A 20,236-nucleotide genomic window follows, 5' to 3' on the forward strand; every position below is an offset into this window, starting at 1 on the left:
AGTCTGTAGTAAGTAGAAAAATTATACTGGACTACAAAGCTCACTTGTAAAGAGATTATTTGATACATACAGATTAATAACTTTTAGTTGCTTTATAAATAAAAAATAAACATGCTTTTAAAAAATAGCTTTTCTACACATAAACTATTATAATTAAATTCTGTTTAGCTTTTTGGCAGCCTCCATTTTACAATTTAGTTCCTATATTTTCTACCTGGTTGTTCTTTCAGAACATGTCATGGGCAGCTTCATTACATCTATGGACATATACTGCCTCCAGATTTCCACAATTAATCCTGAAATTATCACATTTCCATTTCCAGAAAGTCTGAAACATTTTTCGTTGAAATTTCATAGAAATAGAGCTATAAAGTTCTACTTCAATTTGCAATGGATTACTAAAAAAAGAAGTAGCATAGTATATGGACAGCCATAAAAACCAAGACAGTAATAACCTAGCTTCGTGAAAACCCACTTGTATCATCTGATCATTAAGGACAAGCACATCTGAGGCACGCGGGGAAATTAGCACTTCACTGCTGCTAGCGTGAAATGCTGCTTTCTAAAATCATCTTTCTTTCAACTGAGACAGAAACTTCTCACTTACAGATTTTAGAGCAAAAAGGATCAGAAACATTCTTTTTGGCCCATATCTTTTTGTGTCTTTTCCCTTCTCCTGACATTCTCTTATTATTTCAGAATTCTTATTTTTTTCCAAAAAGAAAAGAGAATAAGTTGAATTTTTATCCCTTTAAAACGCCTAATTTAACCCTTTAAAAATCACTTAACTAAAGAGAATTTTCACTTAAATTTCTCAGTCCTTAAAAAGTGTCCCATTCTTTAAGTTACTTTAGTTAGGATTTTACATTTTAGCTTTGCTAAGAGTTGGAATTTCAGATGGCTTAAAGGCATTTTCAACTATTTGAAAATAGTGGCCTGTGAGGTACACTTAGCCTTTTAAAAGAGATGCTTTTCAGAGAAATGCCCAACAATTTTCACATGCCTGTAGACTTACAGTTTCAGAGAGGTTTTCTAATAAAATTGAATTTAATAAGGGTTTCCACCATTTTCATTTTAGTGGTATCACCCAGGCACTCTGCCATTTAAATTTCCACAGGGGCTTGATGTTTACAGAATCTTCTGAATCCTGAAAACCTTGTTTATCTGTTTGAAGTTGATTTTTATATGCTAGGTTTTACTAGGGTGCTTCCCTGGTGGCTCAGCAGTAAAGAATCCGCCTGCCAATGCAGGAGATGCAGCTTTGATCCCTGGGTCGGGAAGATCCCCTAGAGAAGGAAATAGCAACCCACTCCAGTATTCTCCCCTGGGAAATCCCATGGACAGAGGAGCCTGGTGGGCTACAGTCTTCAGGGTTGCAAAGAGTAGGACACAACTTAGCAACTAAACAATAACAACAACAAGATTTCAGTAAGCAGAAAATAATAAAAGGACTATTTAAGTTCTCTAGAAGATGTAAAACAAAATATTGTTCCATCACTTGTGTGTTAAGTGGAAACGCTAAGGCAGGATTTCTCCACCCCAGCAGTACTCACATTCGGGCTGGATCATTCCTTGCTGTGGAGCTGTCCTGTGCAGAGTATGAAGTTTAGCAGCATCCTTGGCCTCAACCCAATAGATTCGAATAGCATCCACCTCTTGCTCTCCCCACCCACCACTACTACTTTTGACAACCAAACAGTATCTCCAATTATAGCCAAATGTCCCTTTGCCCATTTTGGGAGGCAAAATGAGCCCAGGTGAGAAGTGTTGCTCTAAGGCAGGCTATTTTATGCATCTTCAAAACCAAAGATTCTACAGTAAGCCTCAATCTTCATTTTACAGAGGAGGCATATAATGTAAAATGAAAAAGTAGGACCAAAGCACTATGGCAGGGAAAAATATTCTAAAATATAATCAGACTGAGAATATAATTATAAATCTGTCAGTTGCTTGGCAGCAAGGTCTGAATTCAGCTGAACTTCAGCTAATTTTAAAGTCATTTCTCTGTAAAGAGCACCACTCACTTTTAAGTTCGTCCCCAACATTTGCTCCTTTTCTCTCTGAAGTTCTTTTCTGTAGAGATGGATGCTTTTCTCTATGTCTGATAGAGCAGCCCCATCATCACTACTCTTTTCTTTGCTTACTTCACAATTCTGCACCAAGCTCGTTTCAACCTTCACTAAGGCAGAAGGAGGAGAACCAAGGGTGACCAATTCCTTCTCCAAAGCTACTGCCAAGTGACCAATTAGAAAATCCTCACTTTCTAACTCTAGATATTTGAAGAAACTGTTTATAGGGAGAACTGTGCTGAGATCATGAAGGCACTGGAACAAAACTGTTTGATTCCTGGAATAAAAAAAATCAGACACAATATTACAAAACTTAGTGCAAAATGGTCATGTACAACATATTGTAATAATCAGTTACCATTCATTTCTACATCCTCTAGTAATGAATAGAACCTATAATGCATGCAGGTGGTCACTGATACGATTCAGACAGTAGTAATCAGATACAGTCAGCCCCGTGGTTGGTTGAATCTGTGGATATGGAACTCATGGATATGGAGGGCAGACTGTACTAAGCCAGCTTATAAAAGGAACTTCAGCATCCATATTTTGGTGTCCATCACGGTCCTGGAACCAATCCTCTGTGGATACAGAGGAACAACTGTATATATATCCTAGCCAATTCAGTTAGTACTGACTAATAACCTGATTAGGCTGCTTCCTGATTAAAGTTTTTCTCTGAGTCATAAAATCAAAATTATATTTGTAAACTTTCATTGTGGGAGAGCAAAGGGAAATCCTAAAATTATTACGCCCTACCTAATCAACCCCACCAAAAAAAAAACAAAAACAAACATAATTAAAACGGCTTCAGTTTCCAAGTGAGACCACCTGTTTATTCACCTTGTACCAGGTGATGACCTGGACACGTCCTACAATGGCACAGAACACTACGGGAGGGATCCCTGTTGAATACACACACACACACACACACACACTTCTCTGGATCGATTCCAATTTGACGTGAAATACCTGGAATAGACTACTAAAATTCCTTCAAATGGTGTTCTTTGTTTCCAATTGAAGAGTGTCCCATAGAAACTTCCTGGCCTTTTGCAAAACCAAATTTCTGGAAATTCTTTGAGGACTTCACACTTCATGTGTTCTAAGAGCCACACCCTCACTGAAGTCAGAGCAAACATGGGTGATGTGATTTGAAAACAAGCTCTGTGCCATGCTGCAAGAAGTGTAAAGAGATCTTCCATATGTTCTACGGCAAAAACATCACAAGCGCTGTCATTAAACTCTGTCCAGGATCACATAAAAGGAGTTCTTAAAATTTTCTGATTCAATTAGGTATATGATTAAAAAGGATCCACAAAAATTACCTATAGGTTTCCTCTCTGGAAATGTCAGCACGCATTTCCCACTTGAAAGATCTTCTACACTTAAAACAATTCTGCCACATTGGACATAATGAGCTTCAGAAGAGTTACCATTCTCTCTCATTTGTAGCAGCACAATACAACAAAAATTACTGAATGTTAAAAGTGGTGGAAGAGCTGTTACAGCAGTAATCATCTGTACATACTCTTTCTTCAATGGTTGTTCACAAACAACACTTTCCTCTTTCTCTTCTTTACTATCAACACTCAACTTGATTCTTTTTACCTCTGATCCTACTTCATATGGCACTGAGCTTAGTACTGGTGATGAATTCCGAGTCAATTTAAATATCTTATTTTGACACTTAATAAGTGGAAAGGTGGAGTTAGAGCCTTGATCCACTGACAGCAATAAAGTCACATGATTCAGGGACCTGTAAAAAATACAGAGCTCAGTTAAGTCTAAAAGGTCATCAACCACATGATTAAATGCCTTTAAACAGTAAAAAAAAAAAAAAAAAAAATTGTTTATTCTCTCTTTTCCTAGGAAACATCATTTCAAATGTAAAATAGATTTTAAAATTAAGTATAAAAGCAAACATAGTTCCAAAGATCCTGTAATAGCACTTTTCTTGAAACCAGAAAGCAAAAACATTGTAAATACGCTGGACTTCACAAAGGGAATTTTTTTTTAAGAGAAAGGAAAGGTAGAATAATGCCAGTATTTTCTTTCTAGGGTAGATTTTTCACCTTTCCTCTTAAATAAGAGAAAAAAAAACCCTACTCACTTAAAATATTATTTATTTATTTTTGGCTGTGCTGGGTCTTCGTTGCTGTGTGCGGGCTTTGCTCTAGTTTAGGTGAGCAGGGGCTACTCTCTAGTTGCGGTGGTGCACAAGCTTCTCATGGCAGCGGCTTCTCTTGCTGCGGAACACAGGCTGTACGGTGCAGGCCCAAAATAGCTGTGGCACACAGGCTTAGTTGCTTCCCGGCTTGTGGGATCTTCCCAGATCAGGGATCAAACCTGTGTCTTCACTGGCAGATGTATTCTTTACCACTGAGCCACAAGGAAAGCCCTCTATTTGTATTTCATATGACGACTAGAACATTTAGATTACTATGTGGCATGCATTATACTTCTGTCAGACAGTGCTATTCCATAGATCAAGATGACATTATCATGTTAGAATTTACTTACACCTTCAAAGAAGATGTGGCTTTCACTCCAATAACCAAGCTATCTTCTATTACCCGATACCATATCTTCTCTACTAGCTGTTCTAAATCTTGAAAATTGTCTGATAACTTTTCGTTGAAGGTACAGACAGGATTTTCTTCTTCACCACAAAGAGTAACAAGACATTCCTTATGGAAAAATATGTTTAAATAACTGATTACAAAAATATACCAAATGTAGCAAAACAAAAAATACAATGTAAACCAGTTTTTGGCTGGGCCTTATGGCTTACATATTTTAAAGTAAATTATTATCAATGATACAGATAATACATAATTCACTAAAATAAAATTTATAAAACATACAATTAACTATCTACTTGGAATTACCCTGAATATTCATTAGAAGGACTGACTCTGAAGCTGAAGTTCCAATCCTTTGCCCCTGATGTGAAGAGCTGACTCACTAGAAAAGACCCTGATGCTGGGAAAGATTGAAGACAGGAAGAGAAGGGTGAGAGTGGATGAGATGGTTGGATGGCATCACCGATTCAATGCACATGAGTTTGAGCAAACCCCAGGAGATAGTGATGCGCAGGGAAGCCTGGCATGCTGCAGTTCATGGGGCTGCAAAGAGTTGGACATGACTGACCTACTGAACAACAACAACCCTTGGATCAAGAAGCATGGCCTAACTGTAAATAAGGCTCTGGATACCCAACATAGAGCCAGCAGGGATATAACCTTGAGTCCATTTTGAAAAATAATCTGACAAAATGTGCCCAAGGCATGCTGAAGACAATGCAATCTTTATTTTATCAGTGACTAACTCTATACTTAGAACTGGAAATTTTTGTATGAATAACATTGATTATATTTGTGAAAATTTTCATTTTTTTTCATTCAAGTGTAGTTATTGCTAAAATTTTCTTCTTTTTCTTTTTCTTTAATTCAAGTACAGTTGATGGTAAAGTTTTCTTCTTAAAAGTCCAGGCCACACTCACTCATTTCCACACACATATGGACTTATAATACAAATGTAAATAGGAGGAGGAGTAATGATAATAAAAAAAATACACAACACTTACTGAATGCTTACTATGTGTCAGGCACTGTTCTAAATGCCATTCACGTATAAATATGTTTAACCATCACAATAACTCTAGTACCCTACGTTGGTAGTATTATTATCTACATTTCCCAGATGAGGAAAAGTTGAGGCAGAGGAAGGTTAAGTACCTTGTCCCAGGTCACACAGTTGACAAGAGGCAGAGCTGGGATCTGAACCGGAGCCAACTGCTTCCAGAGCCCATGGTGCATATTAACTATTACTCTACACTGCCCCTCTGCATGGTAATTACTGAAAAAAGATATGGGCATCCACATTCTAGTGAACTAAATGTGTTCCTAGGAATTTGATACTTCTGCCACTAGCTATGAGATTTGAGGCAGGGTATTCACCTGAAACAGAAATTTTTATTACCTGCCAGAATTGCTTTTAAAGATAGCAATGTAAAGGGCTCAAAGCAGTGCCTTGCAGACAGTGATTTCAATGCATTACTTTCTAACCTTTCTTCCCCTTTTCTAATACCTGCAAAATCACTGGGCTCAAGTAGGAAAGGGAAATGGGGAGACCGAACAATGGCTTTCAACAGGACTTGCATGAGGGTCCCCAGGAGATGAGAATAGTAATACAGAAATGCAACATGATGTGCTTCTGTTCTTACATTAATGGAATCATTTTGGGCCAAAATCCTCATGTTGCTAAGACTGAAATACAGACAAAAGGCAAAGACCATTATAAGAATGGTAAATTTTAGAGGAAGTCAGAGTAAGATGTTAAAGTCACCTGAGGAAAGAAAATAGGCAACTTCAAGTGTGTCTATGTCCAGCTTGTCTTGATTTATCTGTAATTCAACTATACTGTCTTTCTCTGTATGAAACAAATATGTATAAACACTATTTTTTATGTCAAAGCAGTTTTTGCTAATATTCTACATAACCACACTGGCATAAGTAACTGCAAGGTACCTGAAGAGGTTCTTACAATGGTAAACCACAAGGAAAATGAGAATAAAATTATAAAAAGCAAATAGGACTGAAAAGGCATAGCAATTTAGGGACATTAACTAGAGGAATAAATATTCTTAGAAATGAATCACGCAACAGACCAAAAGAACAATCATTATATTAAAGATGAAACTATGTCACCATTAACACAAAATAAAATAATAATTAATATATTCTGTTGAAGAAGTCAGAAAACATATACAGTTGTCCCTTGAACAAAAAGGGTTTGAACATGCAGGTCCACTTACTTACATGTGAGGACTTCCCTGGTGGCTCAGATGGTAAAGAATCTGCCTGCAAAGCGGAAGACGCAGATTCAATCCCTGGATCGGGAAGATCCCCTGGAGAAGGGAATGGCAACCCACTCCAGGATTCTTGTCTGCAGAATCCCATGGACAGAAGAACCTGGTGGGCTAAAGTCCATGGGGTTGCAAAGAGTCGGACGTGACTGAGTGACTACACTTTTCACTTACATGTGAATTTTTTTCAATAATAAACACTACAGCACCACACGCTCCCCGGTTGGGTGAACCTGCAGATGGGGAGCCGCAGTACAGAGGGTCCACAGCAATGCTACTTGTGAACTGTCAACTGCACATTGGGCTGGAGCCCCAACCCACGTTGTTCAAGGGTCAACTGTAATTCACTTAAGAGTAATTTCTATTCAAACTATACAAATAAAACAGTTTAATAGTTACATCTTAAAAAAAAAAACAACTTGTTCCTCAAGGTGGCTGACAACTGAGATTTTAATATAGAATAATTTGCAAACTGGTTAAAAGATTGGTTTTTTAACCAGTTTTCAATGTCATAAAAGCCCACCATTACATGATCCCTGCCACTGTGCTTCTTGATTCATTGAACAACACTTTCTAATACATTCCAATATTCCAATTTAAATAACTCTTAAATAGCTTTTAGATTTTCAATTCATAAAATGATAAAATGGTCACATGTTTAACTTTACCTCCTCTGCACTTAATGTACTATCATCTTTTCTTTGAAACAGGTTCATTAAAGCCTTGTAAGATTTTGATATAATTTTTTCCTTAAGCAAGAGATGCTGCTGTAATTCCCAAATAGAAATGAAACCAACCTATAAAGCATAAAGAAAAACCATTGTCAGAGATATAATTTCAAATGAAACCAAATATACTAATAATTCAGTAGGTATCTTCTCCAAATTTGCTTATTAATTCATTTTCCTATAGATAGCAATGAATACTCAGAGCAAAGCAATTTTATTAAAAAAATAAAATCTCTAATTACAAAGGAAAGTAATACAGCAAATAAATGCAATAGCTAACATATCAAATTGAGACAATGTCAGTGTATTCACATGTTTCACAACTAAGTATCGATATGAATATGAATAAATTTAATAAATATGCATAAAAATAAGGACTACCCCAACAAGAAAACCTTTTCTTATTGAAATAATTTCTGCAAGAACAAGATGTCTCATTATGAATAGAAATGCTTACTTTTGATTTAATATTGTTTGAAATCTTCTGTTTACATGACTTTTACAGCAAAATTTTAAAGGTAACACATAACAGATTCCAAACTGTCACATTTTTATTTTTGTGCAAATAAACTCAATGTTGGGGTTAACTCTTAACTACCAGGGGGATAAAATGGCTCTCAATGGGCAAAGAGCAAACTGTTCCTGTTATTATACCAGATAAATAGATATCAGCACTAAGGATAAAACATTCATGAAATATATTTTACTTCTGAAAATTTAAAGAGTTGCGCCATTGAACTTTCAGAAGCTGTTTCATTGCAGATGGTGATCTGAGACTGTTCAAGTATTAATTTAGCTTTTAATATGTTTTTCTAAACTGAAAAAAAAACAAGATATATCCTGTATTTGCCTTTCTTTTATTTATTTTTTTTTGCCTTTCTTTTAAATTACATTTTAAGACAGATTTTTTTTCCTTTTATCAATGAATAGAAGTTGGAGAATGAAGACTGAACCCTATCTTACCTCATTGCACAAAATATGTCAAGTGTCTAGCTAATATTTTAAAACTTCCTATGTTGGCCTAGTTCTGAGGATTCCACATCACTCACACTCCATCACTCACTGGTTGAGTAATTCATGACTGACGGGACGTGAGATGTACCTGTCCAAGGTGGAGAACCAAGTCTGAAAATGCTGGAGGGGTAGGGGGCGGAAGAAGAGGGACACACGGGCAGGTTGACAATGAGGACCCCCTCAGAAATTTTCCGTGTTCTCGCTTCCTGACTCTTGTCAACATGATCCCAATTCTCCAAGAATAAATCATGAGTCATTAGACTACTGAAATGTTCTATGTTGTTACAAGTTGTGTTATAAAACTATGAAATAAGCCCATGACAATGTATTGAAACAACATACAAAGACATCTCACTTCCCCTTCCTAGACCCTCAATCCCACTGGTAAAGACAAAAGATTGTTTACCTTTCCAGAACTTTCCCATGTGTATGTTAAGGTATGTTTTCATTCTTCTCCCCCAAAACAAATAAAACCCACCCCAAACCAAATACAGGAGCACACTGTACTGTGTGACGCTGAATCTTGCTTTCCTGTTCTTATTGTGACCACTCTCATACATGCAGAAAAGTGCACAAGATAAAAAAAAAAAAAAATTCACAGACTAAGGATGAAGTAGAAACCACTGGAATCACACTCAGGTCAAAAAAGCAGCACTTTCAGAGCAACCCATGGGCCTTCCCCAATCGAGAACCTCTCTCCACTGGAGGCAACACTACTCTCCCCTTTCAAGATAACTTCTTCATCATTTTACCATCATCATATCAACTCCTAAGAATATGTTTCATTTGTGTGTGTCTTTTGCTTCTGAACTTTTGTAGGTGGAGTCATTCTGTATGCACTCACTTTTCAACTCACCCATTTCTCACTAGTAGCTGTAGCTCGTGCCTGTCACTGCTCTGCAGCATCCCATCAGCTCGCTACCCAGCTGCCCTCTCCTCCTCCCGCTAGTGGACATCTGGGCGCAGTTGTGGAGCATTACCACCAACACTGTGAACCTTCTTGGACACGTGTACAAGTGTTTCCAAGGTCCTGGCCTTGCCTTATCCCCTTCAATGAGTGGCTGGAAAATAAACTATAGAGGGGAAAGACAGTGGGCTGAACTCCAGTTCCAGCTCCACAAACCACCTCACAGTTCTGGCTCTCCATCAGCTTCCCTGTATGCACAATGGTGGAGAGGGTAGATCTATTCATCTCTAAAAGGTCTTCCAGCACTTAGAACTGTTTTTAGCCACAATGAGAGCTAGTGGTAACATGTGGATACTTGTTTACAGAAATGGTATTTGGTTATTTTCTGTGAATAATTAATTAGGATGCCTTGTTTCTTCATGTGCTCACTCATCCACTTATGTGGGTGGCTCATTTTCTTTAAAAAATCATTTGTGAGATTCAGAAGAGGCCTAGGATAAATGTGTGTTCCTGCAGAGGACTTTATGTTGGTTTTGCTGGGTGACGAGGGTACTACTGCTTTAGTAAATACAGAATGCTCCCAAGGCAATTGTGCTCTGCTTGTCTCTCTGGGTTCCAGCCTTTAGAGTGTGGTCTGCTAATCTATTCTTATATTAATATTTTCAGCTTTTGAAGCTTAAAAAATATATATTTCAACTATCATTTTAAGTTGTTTTTTATTATCAGAGTTGATTAAAAAAAATCAAGTGACATTATCAGAAGTGGAATTTCTAAAAGCCATGCTTTCATAAATTAAATTATTTGTCATCACTTAAAGATTGTATAAAAAGGTACCTTATCCTTTTTGACAGCTACATAGTATTCCATGGTTCAGTTAAATCATAATTTATTTACCATACTAATGATGGATATTTAGATTTTGACTGAATTGTGTTTATAAATACTATTTAAATATTCCTGTAAAATCAGTTTTGCTTACATATATAAGTACAACCTTAGAACAGATTTCTAGAAGTAAAATTGCAAGAGTAAAAAGACGTGCAATTCACATTTTAATAGCTATAACAAACTTCCTTTCAAGAGACTGGGCCACTTTATATACTCAACAATACTGTTTTAGAATGCATTTTATATTAAGTAAATTAATCCTCTGTCAAATCTTATAATTTCCTTTTATAAAATTTGTCTTTTTATTTTACTTTGTTTGGAGCACAAAAGTTTTTAATGTAATCCACTTTTTCCTTTATGGTTCTTTGTCCATTATGATGCTTTATTTATCTACTGTTCACATTTACATCTAATATGTGTTCACTAAGTATTTAGTGAATTCACTTTAATATTAAAATACTTGCAAAAAAACTTTTTAAGGGCCTGCAAAGTATAAATATTTACTATCTGGCCCTTCACCAAAAAACTTTGCCAGGGATACAGAAAACCATAGAGGTCAACACAAGGAAACAGTCAGACAAATCCAAAAGGAGGGACAACTGGCTTGGCCTCAGCAGTGTCATTTTTTTCAAAAGGTGGGGAGGGCTTATTCTAGAGAAGATGACCAATGAGACATATAATAATCAAGTGCAAACACTGACTGGATCCTGAAGAAAGCAGCCATATGAAACATTTTTGTGGCAACTGAAGCCCTCTGAATATGGACTGAATAGTAAATAAAACTGAGAGATTATATTAACTTTCTAAGTGAATAACGGTATTGGGGTCACACAGGAGAATGTCCTTATTTTAGGAGACGCCTGCTAAAACACATAAGAGTGAGATACTGAATATTTGCAACTTTCAAATACATGTACATACACACAAGCAGAAACAGATAAGGCAAATATGATTTTTATAAAGTAATAATAGGGGAATCTACATGGGGACTAGAGATGATCACTGTATTATTCTATGAATTTTCTGTATACATAGGAAGCTTGGGGCTGGTGCACTGGGATAACCCAGAGGGATGGTATGGGGAGGGAGGTGGGAGGGGGGTTCAGGATGGGGAGCACGTGTATACCCGTGGCGGATTCATGATGATGTATGGCAAAACCAATACAATATTGTAAAGTAATTAGCCTCCAATTAAAATAAATTTAAATTAAAAAAATAAAAAGAAAAAAAAGAAAAAAAAAAGGCAGGTTATGTGAGAACAGGCATCTTATAATCACATTTCCATGTAAACTTGTATATATTCATTAAAAACATCAATAAGAATATGCAAGTCAGAGTTTTAACACTGGTTATATCACAGTAGTAGAATTAAAGATAATTGTTAGTCTCTTTTTAATATTTCTTGGCATTAAAGTCTGAGTATTTTACAGGGAATATGCAGTAACTTTGTACACTTGGGAAAATATCGAAATCTTTTTTAGAGAGTTTTGTATGGAAAACGTGAAGGTAAACTATTCATGTTTGGAACATGTCATCATTCATCTTATTTACTGCTCTTTTAAAAGAGTAATGGTATACTGACCCTAAAACTACAAAATACGTGTTTTCCAAAAGACAGATGCTTATGTTTTATCTTATAAGTCTTATCAAATTCACACAATTTTACTACAAAAAACTATCATTTTAGATGAGACATTTAAAAGTAATGTCTTAATAGCTTTTACAGAGGGACCAAAAAAGGAAATAGATCCTTTGAAATACAAGCTTCCCCACTAACCAAAAGCAGTGCATGCCTGTGAAACCTTCGGTAAGCCATGAGGAAAGGGTGTAAAGCAAAGAAGCAATTACCTTAGGGCACATCTTGGTAAGGGATGCACCAAATAATCAAGATAGAGCCCAGGTGCTCAGAGACCCAGGCAAAAGCCATGGCGGCTGGCTGCTGAGAGGCTGAGATAAGGTGCAGAAAAGGAGCGTGGCAGGACCACTCTCGCTGCTTGGGATGTGTGCTGCAATGGCTTGTTGCAAAACAAACGCTGAACACTATTTTTCGCTTTCCCCTTTTTTCATAAAAGCAAAATTCCTCTTCAGATTTCTTTTGGCTAGCAAAAACAGTTTTTGCTAATGGAGGTCTTTCTTAAAAGCAAAGTGGCGTAAAGCAAAATGGCATTAAGCAAAGTAGCATAAAGCAAACTTTTGAAAAGCAGGAGATAACCTGTACCATTTCTTTTTTCCCCAATCACTACATTGCTTATACTTTAAGGACCTTTTGTTCAATGTTCTTTCCTTCATTTAGAACATCACTAATCCAAAAAAAGCAAAAGGAAACAGACACTAACTTTCAATCTTCTTTCCAGAGGTAGAACCACCAAATAACAATTCCCATGTTTGTCGTCAAATAGGTCATCTTCATTGCAATCCAACGTTTCACCCTAGTAAACAAAACAGCACATTAAAACTGAAATTTTGAAATAAACTGAAAATTCCTACAATTAAATACAATTAAAGTTTATCCAAAAAGCAGTGTGCCACAAAATACACCATTTTATCCTAACTAGGAAAAAAATGAATACCACTATTACCACCCACGGAACATTTGTATACTGCCTCAAAAAGTATCAGCTTACTAGGTTGTTTTTTTTTTCTTTTTCTAGCTTACTAGGTTTTTATAAAATGTCCTAACTAGAGAAAATAAGAATTATTGTCATTTTACAAAAAAAAAAAACCGAGGCTCAGAGGTATTTAAGATAGGCCTGAAACTTTCGGGGTATTATTTCTCTTATGTTCAAGATCTTAACACATTGTGAACTGTTACTTCTTTTAATAAAGCACTTTCACTTGATTTTATTCCTTAATAAATCTAATATCACCATGCTTTATTGGCATAAAATGTGCTCTTCAGAAGCAATGATGAAGTTAATTTACAGTATTGTCACGAGCAAATACCAGATACACTATATTTCAAATTTACACCAAAAACAGTAATGGTATACTGTTTGTATAACACTTGGTATACAATTGTATAACATCTGTTGAAAGGAGAGTCAATATACTATTTAAAAGATTCAATGTATGTATTTTTAAGTTCTCAAAGTTTTACGTATGAAATCAAAATATTTAAAAGGTGGGTCAAAAGCATGAAACAAATATTTAAAGGTAAGTCAAAAGCTTTAAAGTACTCAAATTTTCCAAAATGCTCTTAAAGTAATGTATAAAAAGTAAACAGAACCTACCGAACAGTTAAAGGCGTCATGGCCCATTATTTCAAAGGAACTCTGGCAATCTGAATTCCAGGAGTCCTTAAAAAGTAGCAGTACTTGTTCCGTTCCAGTTCCAAAGAAGTCATCTATCAGTACTGAACGAATTTTCTCCCATTTGGCAGCGACCTGAAAGAGAGTGGTAAAGAAGGAACAAAGAAGGAACACATGAATACATATAAAGTGAGCTAAATCCTTTTGCTGCACGTAGTTCTACTTTGTCATCTTCGACCTTACAAGTAAGTCATGAAAATGGTAGTGCAAACACCAAGAACCAAACTAAAATAAAGATGTTGGGAGATCAGAAGACACAAGGAGTCATAAATTTGTAGATAGCAAGATACTTCTATTTAATATTTTATCAACATTTGTCCAGGGGCTGTCACATTCCTGATTCCTATATAAAATTTTTATTATAATTTATAAATGTTAACACTTCTCATGACTAACTCTAGTGAAGATTCTTTCTCTAACTGGTTAATTTAAGGATAACCCTCACTCCATGAGCCTTAGTGGATATGTATTTATGATCAAACCAATTACACAAGGAATTCAGTTGCATTAGGTAACTAGAAGGTACTAGCAAACACTTTTAAGAGCTCTCAAAGCAGAGTAAGAGTCCATATGAAATTATAATTAATTAATATATCCTGAATTCTGGTAGGAGAGAACATAGTGATTATGTGGGGCACAGAAGGGAAGAGATCCTAATAGTGGGGCACCTAGAATCATCATAGCCTATTGGAATGATTTGTTAAATTTATACCAGAACGTGAAATCCCAAGTTTAAAATAGAAGACAACTTCTTAAAGATCCATAAAGCTGAAGGCTTCCAGATTGATCCCCTGGAAAACTAACAGAAGGATCAGATCCTTCTCCCTCAGGCAGAAAAGCTGAAACTCCCATGCAGAACCCCAGAAGAATGGATACATCATCTTCCAAGTAGAGGGGAGCTTGCATTCAAGCAAGAATACATAAGACTCTTCAAGCTACATAATCAAATATCGATCTTTCCCCTATAAGGCTAATTCCAAAGCAGCGATGTTTCACTCAAAACAGTGAGTTTTCACTCATGCAAGGAGAAAGCTTATTTGTAAGCCCATAGCCTCCCTTTCTCCCACCACCCCACCATGAGTAGCATGCATTATAATGAACCATGTCAAGAGACACTGGCAAAAAGAATGTGCTCAGCACGCAACCACCACAGAGCTATGCATGCATGCATGTACACACACCTGCAATCTCTAGCTCTAGAAGAGGGCTGTCCAAAAGAAATATAGGTGAACCACAAAGGCAGGGCACATACATGACTTTCAATTTTCCAGTAGCCAATAAAAGAAAATTATCTAGTAGCAGTAAAAAGGTGATTTTACTTTTGAAAGGCATTTTAGTCTAGCTAAAATATTATCACTTCAATTCAACAGAATCAAGAAAAATTATTAATATTTTACTCCCACTTTCTACTAAGCCTTTGAAATCTGCTGTGTATTTGACATGGACAACACATCCTAAATCTGACCAGCCACACTGCAAATGCTGGATCACCACCTGCAGCCAGTTACTACTGACCATATCAGACAGCACACCTCTAAACATACTGGCCTCTTTCTACCTGACAACACACCACTATCTGTTTCACACATACTTGACAATGATCTCAATTTTGAAATGCCTGCTACAAAGATACTTGTCACAACTTGCAGAGGTAACTTCTACTCAAAAGAAAAAGCCTAGGAGAAAAGCTAATTATGTTTTTCTCCACACTCAGCTCTCTCTTTCAAGCCCTATTACTGGATTGAGGACCAGGGCCTTTATGAAGCATTGATCTCAGAACACAGTAACCTTGATTTTCATTATTTATTCTAATTTATGCTTATTTGTAGTTCACCTATCTTTGTAAGTTGCCTTAATTCCTGTTTGTAATGAAGTAGCAAAAGGATGGATGGATGAAATCCATAGCCAACGCAAAGGAAGACTGCATCTGATGTTTTCTCCCATTTGGGGGCAAAACCATCAAAGGCACCATTCTATTACTCAATAATGTATTCATTTTACTATTTAAAACCTCTTGATACCACAAACAGGAAATTCCTTTCACTAGGCAACGAGAAAAATATTTTTCCCCTTAATAGTATGTTCCATTCAATTACAAAACCTCCTGTATTTACTTTATATTTCTCTTAACTGCTAAACGAAGTGTATTGCTCAAATGCAATTACTTCCCTTAACTCAGGTTTTCTGACATGGTTATTCTCCCTTTTATCTGTAGATTCTTAAACTTTATTCTTGTTGCTAAAGTAATCAAGTATTTTACCGTAAGCTACATCAAGTTTTCTTTTTAAGTAGGGGTGTATAAATAAACACCATGACAGGGACAGGAGCTGTGAAACTCCCAGAGTGGCAAGGTATCAGAGACAATCTAGAAGCGCTTAACTTGTAGGTATCAGGATGTAGCTCCCGAGCATTCAGTACTGGGCACTTGAGAATAGCTTAGAAGTACAGAATCCCTAAAGAGGTAGCATAGCGATTGCCAGTAGAGATGGAGGTAAATAACCTGTGGAAAGGCTGGTGGTCTAGTGTAGAAAAAGAACCCTAGGATATGATTTCAAAGCAGGGAGCCCACCAGTTACAGGCCCATGTACAAACAGTGATACAGTCTTCTGCCTTGGGTAATGTGTTGGTGGCAGAGCTCTATGGTGTCTGAGCAGGGAATCCATTTCAAGAAAGAGAGGACTATTCCACTGAATGAATGAGACAGGAAGTTACTACTCCTTAGCCAGGTGAAGAGGGAACCTTAGGTAAGCACCATTGCTGATGACAGCCCCAGCCCTCGTCCAACATGATAGTAGCTGCCACTTTCTGGGCTTGTCTTGAGCACCAGGTGCTGTCCAAGTCACTTTACAATGTCATTTTATTGAATTCTCCCCTCTCCGAGGCAGGATGATGGCAAATTCAAACAGACAGAAAATGAGTTCACAAAATGTAAATACATCCCTTAAGGTAACACTAGTATGGTGTTCATCTGGGATTGAAACCCAAGGTTAACAGTGTTCTTCCCACTACTCTGACCCCAATAAGGAGTATAGGCTTTACTATTAACAGATGCTTTTCCTCACACCACTTCTTCAAACAGAAAATGCTACCTTCCCACAAAACCTTGAAATAAAAGTGTGATGAGCTTTTAAAGATTGCTCTCAAAATAAAAACAGGACAGTTTTCAAATTATTTTCCTTTTGAGAATTTAAGTCCTCTGTGTGTTGCAGAGGTTGCACATGGTCACATAATTCCTACTAGCATCAAGGTAATCTACAAGGAAAAGTCTCATAAAACATAATTTCAACCTATTTCCACACACACAAATACACGTATACACATTCAAATAAAAAAAAAAAAAAAGCCTTTCAAGCTTTCTGAAACATTTATCAATATTTCATATCAAGGTGATAATCCAATGAGAGACATTTTAACTGAGCTTCTAATGAAATGGACAGGGCACATCAAGTTAGGCAGTATCTGCTTTTTGTTTTCCCAAGTAGCACAAGAACTTAAAAAGCTGTAAAAAGTACTAAAAACTGCTTTGGAAGATCCCAAACTATTAACACTTCAGCACACATAACTGAATATGCTGATAAACGCCTTATGCCAGGGGGATGCAATGTTAACAAAACATCAGGGTCAGAGAGATATTGGAGATACATAATTCCAGTCCACCAATTTCCTTCTCATTTTCTACACCTTTTTACTTGTTATTGAACGTTCAATACCAGTGAGTATTTTAAAGCAATTTCAAACCTTACATTAAAAGACATATGACTACATATAGATAAAATGTGAATGCTTTTTCAGAGGACAACTGAGTTTCAAAATGTAACATAATGTAATTCTCTAAGCAACAATTTCTAGAAAAATTAACATGTTGCTTTTCTCTGGAGAACCATCATTTGTCTCTAAAGGGACGATGACAGGTTTCAAGGAACTCCTCTAGATTTCAAGTTTAAAACAACAACTACCAACTTTTTCAAAGTTCAACAACTGATTTGAGTTTCCCAAAAAGGCTTATGGTCTTGTTCTAAGTAAAAATACAAATCCAATTATTATTGCATTAATGAAAATTAGAAACAGTTATGGTAAAAGACAAATAGATAGATAATAATTGTAGTTATGTATTCATGTATTTCCAAAAACTCAAGGATTTTATGACTCAAAATGGCAAGGCAAAACTTATTAAATAACATTCAGATAATCATTTTAAGAAAAAGGAATGCTGTAATATACATGATTTCCTTTTAAGTGCAGGACTAAAAATCAATTTGGACAATAAGACTCTAGGATGAATCCTATGAAGCGTAGGGATGCTTAGTAGGTCTAAGATGATGCCAACTGAATGATTATAAGTACCATACCTGAAAGCTCTTTTCCCAAACAGCACAAGCATGACTGGACTTAAAGGATATGATGAAAAGGAGTTCTTCTTCACCTGAATCCACAAGTTGAACTGCACAAGGATCTCCAAATGGAAGCTGGCACACACTTGTAGGAGTCCCATTTAGGAATGAAATCAGCTGATTTTTTGAGTAAGGGCAATCAGAGACATTCTTAACTGGTCATTGACAATCTCAGTTGAATAGACATGCACAAACGTTATCATGCTGGTATAAGCAGGAGGGATAATGTATGTATCACTTATTATTTCTGCCCTTTCAAGACAGTACGCACAAAAGTGGGTATTCCAAGTTGCATAATCTGATTTTGAAGGCTTTGGAGTGCATCCTTCTGCAGATAAATAACATCTCTTTGGTCCTAACAAAACCATACCTAGATTTTCAATCTCCCCTGCCCACTCAACAGAGGAAAAGTTCATGGGCACAGTGACAACTTTGCCAGTTTGAGAAGAGATATAAAAGAATGTCTGACCATGTCTCCATAAAACTAAAGGGCCATTAAGGACCCTTATACTGTCCTTCAACTCATAGCCTAGTCTAAAACTCAAACACTTTTCAAATTTATTGGTACCATGAAGAAACAGTAGAAAATATTTGAAAATGTTCTCTTCTTTAATGCACTGTATCATAACATAAGGCAGATTGATTCCAGTTCTGAAATCTGAAACACAGTCGCAACACATAATTTTTAAATGAGAGTATTCTTCTTTTATGCTAAAGAATCCAGTGGATTTCTGAACAAATCCCTCTGGTCCTCTGCCAAATACCATTCTTCTGACATGTAACACAGGTGTTTTTTTAGGCCCTTCATCTACAAAATTTCCTTCAGACAAATGAAAAATAAGGACTTCTCCATTATAACAGCAGAACCTTTCTTGTTCAGTAGATGACATTGCTTGTTTGCTAGTGAATCTACAGTATCAAGTCCAATTTGTGTTGGTCCAGTTTTTGAAAGCAAGTCAATTCCAGTTGATGCTTTTAAACCTAAAAATGAAATGAGGGAAACTGCCACTGAGTAGGCAGAGCTGAAAAGAAAACACATGTTTTTGTTAGAGAACTATTACACAGGTAACTGTAAACATTATTAACATTTTTTAGCTTTTTATGCTATCTTAACAATGCCACATTTATCAAAAACTGTATCTCAATAACACGATTCGCAGCAACATGGATGGACCTAGAGATTGTCACACTGAGTGAAGCCAGACGGAAAAGGAGAAATACCATATGACATCCCTTATATACGGAATCAAAAAAGAAATTATACAAACGAACTTATTTATGAAACAGAATCAAACTCACAGACTTAGAGAATGAACTTATGGTTGCGGGGCAGGGAAAGGATGGGGAGAAGGGATAGTTGGGGGGTTGGGGATAGATATGTAGACACTGCTATATTTAAAATGGATAACCAGCAAGAAACGACTGTATAGCACAGGGAACTCCGCTGAGTGTTATGTGGCAGCCTGGATGGGAGCGGGGCTTAGGGGAGAATGGATATATGTATCCCCTTCATGGATCACTGCCTTGTTGTGGCAACGGGGCTTACATAATTCAATGAAGCTATGAGCCATGTCGTGCAGGGCCACCCAAGACCAACAGGTCAGACCAGAGAGTTTTGAGAGTTCTGGCAAAACATGATCCACTGGAGGAGGGAATAGCAAACCACCCTAGTATACTTACCATGAGGAACACCATGAACTGTATAAAAGGCAAAAAGATTTGACACTGAAAGATGAGTCTCCCAGGTTGGAAGGTGTCCAATATGCTACTCGAGAAGAGTGGAGAACAACTAATAGCCCCAGAAAGAATGAAGCGGATACATGTGTATGCGGAGCTGAGTCCCTCAGTTGTTCAGCTGAAACCGCATTGTTAATCGACTATGCGCTCAGTTGCTTCAGTCCTGTCTGACTCTTTGCAACCCTAGGGACTGTAGCCCACCAGGCTCCTCTGTCCATGGGATTCTCCAAGCAGGAATACCGGAGTGGGTTGCCATGCACTCCTTCAAGGGACCTGCCCCGCCCAGAGATCAAACCCGTGTCTCTTGCATTACAGGGGGATTCT

General features: G+C 36.9%; 1 protein-coding gene across 1 annotated transcript; it reads right to left on the reverse strand.

The window, feature by feature from the left end:
• Positions 1-1,384: 1,384 nt before the first annotated feature.
• FANCB (FA complementation group B) lies at positions 1,385-19,092 on the reverse strand (the record flags this gene model as incomplete). Its single annotated transcript, XM_027534723.1, is given in 9 exon segments — positions 1,385-2,346; positions 3,042-3,279; positions 3,398-3,828; positions 4,593-4,759; positions 7,608-7,736; positions 12,813-12,905; positions 13,707-13,859; positions 18,134-18,303; positions 18,306-19,092. Coding segments are annotated over 9 exon segments (2,583 nt in total), but the record flags the coding sequence as incomplete, so codon positions are not given.
• Positions 19,093-20,236: the final 1,144 nt, after the last annotated feature.

The sequence above is a fragment of the Bos indicus x Bos taurus genome, chromosome X (assembly GCF_003369695.1).
Source record: "Bos indicus x Bos taurus breed Angus x Brahman F1 hybrid chromosome X, Bos_hybrid_MaternalHap_v2.0, whole genome shotgun sequence".
NCBI lineage: Eukaryota > Metazoa > Chordata > Mammalia > Artiodactyla > Bovidae > Bos > Bos indicus x Bos taurus.